Source organism: Octopus bimaculoides, chromosome 13 (genome assembly GCF_001194135.2).
Source record: "Octopus bimaculoides isolate UCB-OBI-ISO-001 chromosome 13, ASM119413v2, whole genome shotgun sequence".
In the NCBI taxonomy this organism is placed as follows: Eukaryota; Metazoa; Mollusca; class Cephalopoda; order Octopoda; family Octopodidae; genus Octopus; species Octopus bimaculoides.
The window spans coordinates 17,860,647-17,865,022 of NC_068993.1; the positions used below are offsets into that span (position 1 = coordinate 17,860,647).

Sequence of the window (4,376 nt, forward strand, 5' to 3'; positions counted from 1 at the left end):
CGAGCGTGGCCGTTTTCGTGCGGGTGACACGTAAAAGCACCCACTACACTCTCTGAGTGGTTGGCGTTAGGAAGGGCATCCAGCTGTAGAAACTCTGCCAAATCAGACTGGAGCCTGGTGTTGCCATCCGGTTTCACCAGTCCTCAGTCAAATCGTCCAACCCATGCTAGCATGGAAAGCGGACGTTAAACGATGATGATGATGATGATGATGATGAAAAGCAGATCTGGAGAAATGTTAGGACAGAAGCTAGGAGATGTGAACTATGCAGTAAGAGGGAGAGACACTCAACCAGACCTTGCACATCCAAGGGTAAGGAACGCAAGTACAGATTCTGAGTGAGTAACAGCACTGGAGTTTGATGAAGCAATCATATTGTTAGCAGAGAAATGGATAAAATAATGCTATCAGTACAAACAGATCAGCAAAATGACCATTTCCATGAGATACTAATGCAGACTACCTCAATATTAATCATCAACCTCATTATCATTAGTGATAACTTTATGAGCAAGTTGGTTGATACTATGATGGTTAATCTAATGTTTATGATGAATATGTTCATGGCACATGAATGAAGATGAATCAAAACTGTTATAGCTCTGCAATGCAAACGGCTTCAGGAAACTGGCCAACCACCAGAGTACCTATGAACCAGGTGCATGTGCTAGTCAGATAGACTCCACACACACCAGGGAACAAAGCAGACAGTTCTGCATACTAAATATTTCCTTGGAGAGATGTTGACATTCTTTGTTGGCATTACAAGAAGTTGCACTGCAATTCCAAAGATGTTTGTATAAAAGAAAATCTCTCACTTGAAAAACGAGTAAAAGTTGGTGACACAAAGACCACCCAATTGCAAAATTTTCCTTAAATAACTCCCAGTCCAAATCTATACTAGCATGGAAAAATAGACATTAAATAAAGTGTATCAAAGTCCTAAATAACTAATGTTTCTTTTCAACTTTTATTTTTAACCCTTGAGCATTCACATTACTCTATAATATTGTAGCTTTGAGATTTCAATTATTTATAGAATGACATTGTAGGTTAGGTGTGAAAAGCGAGATCTGACCATTTGAACATAAAACAGGTAAAATATTTGGGCTAGATAGGGCTGCTTTAAATGCTAAAGAGCTATATAAGTAGTGTGATTTGAAAGAAATTTGATTATTAGTTCTAGCGAGTTTGGTGAGCATAAATTAAAATGGTAGTCTTAATATTAATGAAGTTATAGGTTAGTTAATAACTGCTGATTGCTCTCTAATTAATGAATGAACGTAGATGTACACTTACTTTTTCCATCCACTTGGATTTCCTGAGTCATCACAGGACCATCACCTATACTTGTCGAAGATTTCACCCATACTAAATATTTATTTTTGGATAAATCATCAATTACGTATTTCTTTTCCTTCTTTGATATATGCTTCTCTTGGATTTTACCTGAAAAAAATGAAAGGAAACAAAAATAATAAAAAAAAGACAATGACAATGCCACCACCACAATTATTATTACTTTGTTTTAAACTGGAGCCATGTACCAAAAGATATTTCAATCTTCAGCCTTCAGATTTAGCCTGAGAACAATTGTCAAGAGGGATGAAATATTGGTATTTAACACAAGCACAAAGTCCTGCATTTTAACTCTTTTCATATCAATTCATCTAAGACTGCCTCTGGTTGTGTAATGCAAAATCATTTGATTTTAAAGTATCATCATCATAATGTTCGTTTTCCATGCTGGCATGGGTTAGACAGTTTGACATGCAGCTGGCCAGCCGGGGGACTGTCCAGACTCCAATCATTTGTTGTGGCTTGGCTTCTACAGCTGGATGCCCTTCCTAATGCCAACCACTTTACAGAGTGTGCTGGGTGCATTTATGCAGCAGTTGCATGAGTGCATTTTATGTGGCAAGAGTACCAGTAAAGGACAAGCCTGTATGTTATTTAAATTCTACCTTTCTATCATAATTCTAAGACAAAAGAAACTATTGCTAAAATTGTGTTCTAAACACTTTCTTAATAAGGGGAAAATTACATGTTATACTAAAGCCTTTCAAAGTCTAGATTACTTTGGAAATTACACAAAACATTTTGGTAGTGGATAGGCAGGGGCAAGGTTGTATGGTTAAGAAGTTCCACTTCACAAGGTTCTGAGTTCAGTTCCACTGTGAGGTACCTTGGGAAAGCATCTTCTCTCGTTAGCCTAGGTCAACCAACACATTCTGAATGAATTTGGTAGATGGAAACTGTTGAAACTCATGAATGCATGTGAAAGCATTTTTGTGTTTATTTCTCACCAGGCATGGCTGAGTGGTAAGAAGCTTGCTTCCCAACTACATGGTTCTGAGTTCAGTCCCACTTCATGGCACCTTAGGCAAGTGCCATCTACTATAGCCCTGGGCTGACCAAAGCCTTGTGAGTGGATATGGTAGACTGAAAGAAGCCCGTCATGTGTGTGTGTGTATATATCATCATCCTCGTCATCATCATCATCATTTAACATCCGTTGTCCATGCTGGCATGGGTTGGATGGTTTGACCAGGGCTGGTAAGCTGGAAAGCTGCACCAGGCTCCGGTCTGATTCGGCATGGTTTCTATAGCTGGATGTCCTTCCTAACACCAACCACTCTGAGAGTGTAATGGGTGCTTTTATGTGCCACCGGCACAGATGGCATTCACGTGACCCCAGTATTTGCTATGACTGCTATTTTACTTGACTTGATGGGTCTTCTTGAGCAGGATATATGCCAAAGGTCTCAGTCATTGCATCTGAGAGGCCCAACACTAGAAAGGTGCTTTTTAGGTGCCAGTTACGTGACACCAGCATCAGCCACAACTATATTTTCACTTGGCTTGAAAGCACAGCATACTGCCAAAGGTCTTGGTCACTAGCTATTACCACTGTGAAGCCCAAAGTTTGAAGATCCTGCTTCACCACCTCGTCCCATGTCTTCCTGGGTCTACCTCTTCCACAGCTTCTCTCCACAGGGCACTTCTTTATACAGCTGTCCTCGTCCATGTGCATCACATGACCATACCAGTGCAGTCATCTCTCTTGCATACCACATGATGCCTCTTATGCCAAACTTTTCTCTGAAGATGCTTATGCTCAGTCGAACATGCACACTGACATTGCACATCCAGTGAAGCATACTGGCTTCATTTCTTTCAAGCCCATGCATGTCCTTGGCTTTCATAGATCATGTTTCACTACCATGTAGCATAGCTGTTTGCACACAGGTATCATACAATCTGCTCTTTAGTCTGAGGGAGAGGGTCTTTGTTGCCAGAAGAGGTAGGAACTCTCTGAACTTTGCCCAGCCTAAACTTATTCTCACAGCTATGCTTTGGAGCACCCACCTCCACTACTAACTTGGTCACCTAGATAATGGAAGCTATCTACTACCTCTACCTTACCCACTGGCAGTTGATGGAGTCTATTTTCTATTGTATCTGTGCATCTGCTACACACAAAAACTATCTTCCCAGTAACCTTCCTTTGATATTGCTGCACCTCTTATGTGTCCATAGCTTACAGTGGATACATCTTATGGAGTTTTTATCTATGCCTTTTTTACAGATCAAGCAGGGCCATTTACCTGAAGGGATTTGTGATTTGTCAGCCTTCCTACTTGCAAAGAGTTTGGTTATGTACGTATATATATATATATATATATATATATATATATATATAAGGTACATCTTTTTTCTTTTTTCTTTCCTCTGATGATATTGTGCTCATGTCACATAAATGTAAATTTAATGTTTATTGTATTGAAACAGCTGTAAGTGAAGATGACCAATTTGCTGTTAATAATAAACAATTATTAACTTAACAATCTCCATTCTCTTCTTTTAAATATATATAGATGTGTGTGTTTGTGTGTGTTTTCATGTATGTGTTTGTCTCCCACCACTGTTTGACAACCAGTGTAAGTGTTTATGGCCATGTAACTTAGCAGTTCAGCAAAAGAGACTGATAGAATAAGTACCAGGCTCAACAAAAACATAAGTACTGTAGTTGATTTATTCAACTAAAAATTCTTCAAGGCAGTGCCCCAGCATGGCCGCAGTCTAATGACTGAAGCAAGTAAAAGAAGATAAAAAAAAATGAAGCTGACAACCAGTGTTGATCTATTTACTTAACAGTTTGGCAGAAAGAGACTGATGGAGTGAGTATCAAACTTTAAACAAACAAGTCCTGGTGCTTGGGAATTCAATTTGATTGTCTAAACTGGTGGTTCTCAACATGGGACATTTGCCCCACCAGTGGGGCCGGAGAAAACAATGGTGTGTGTGTGTGGGTAGGGGGTGTCCAAAATTATTTTCTTTCTGTTTTTTTTTTCTTTTTAGTGGGATATGGAATT

General features: G+C 39.3%; 1 protein-coding gene across 1 annotated transcript in view; it reads right to left on the reverse strand.

Annotated features, from left to right (window-relative positions):
* The window catches only part of LOC106882248 (uncharacterized), a 16,618-nt gene that overhangs the window by 7,916 nt on the left and 4,326 nt on the right, over positions 1-4,376 (reverse strand). Inside the window, exon 4 of the mRNA XM_052972570.1 lies at positions 1,300-1,449. Coding sequence (XP_052828530.1) covers positions 1,300-1,449 — 150 coding nt within the window. The remainder of the gene's footprint in view (positions 1-1,299; positions 1,450-4,376) is intronic.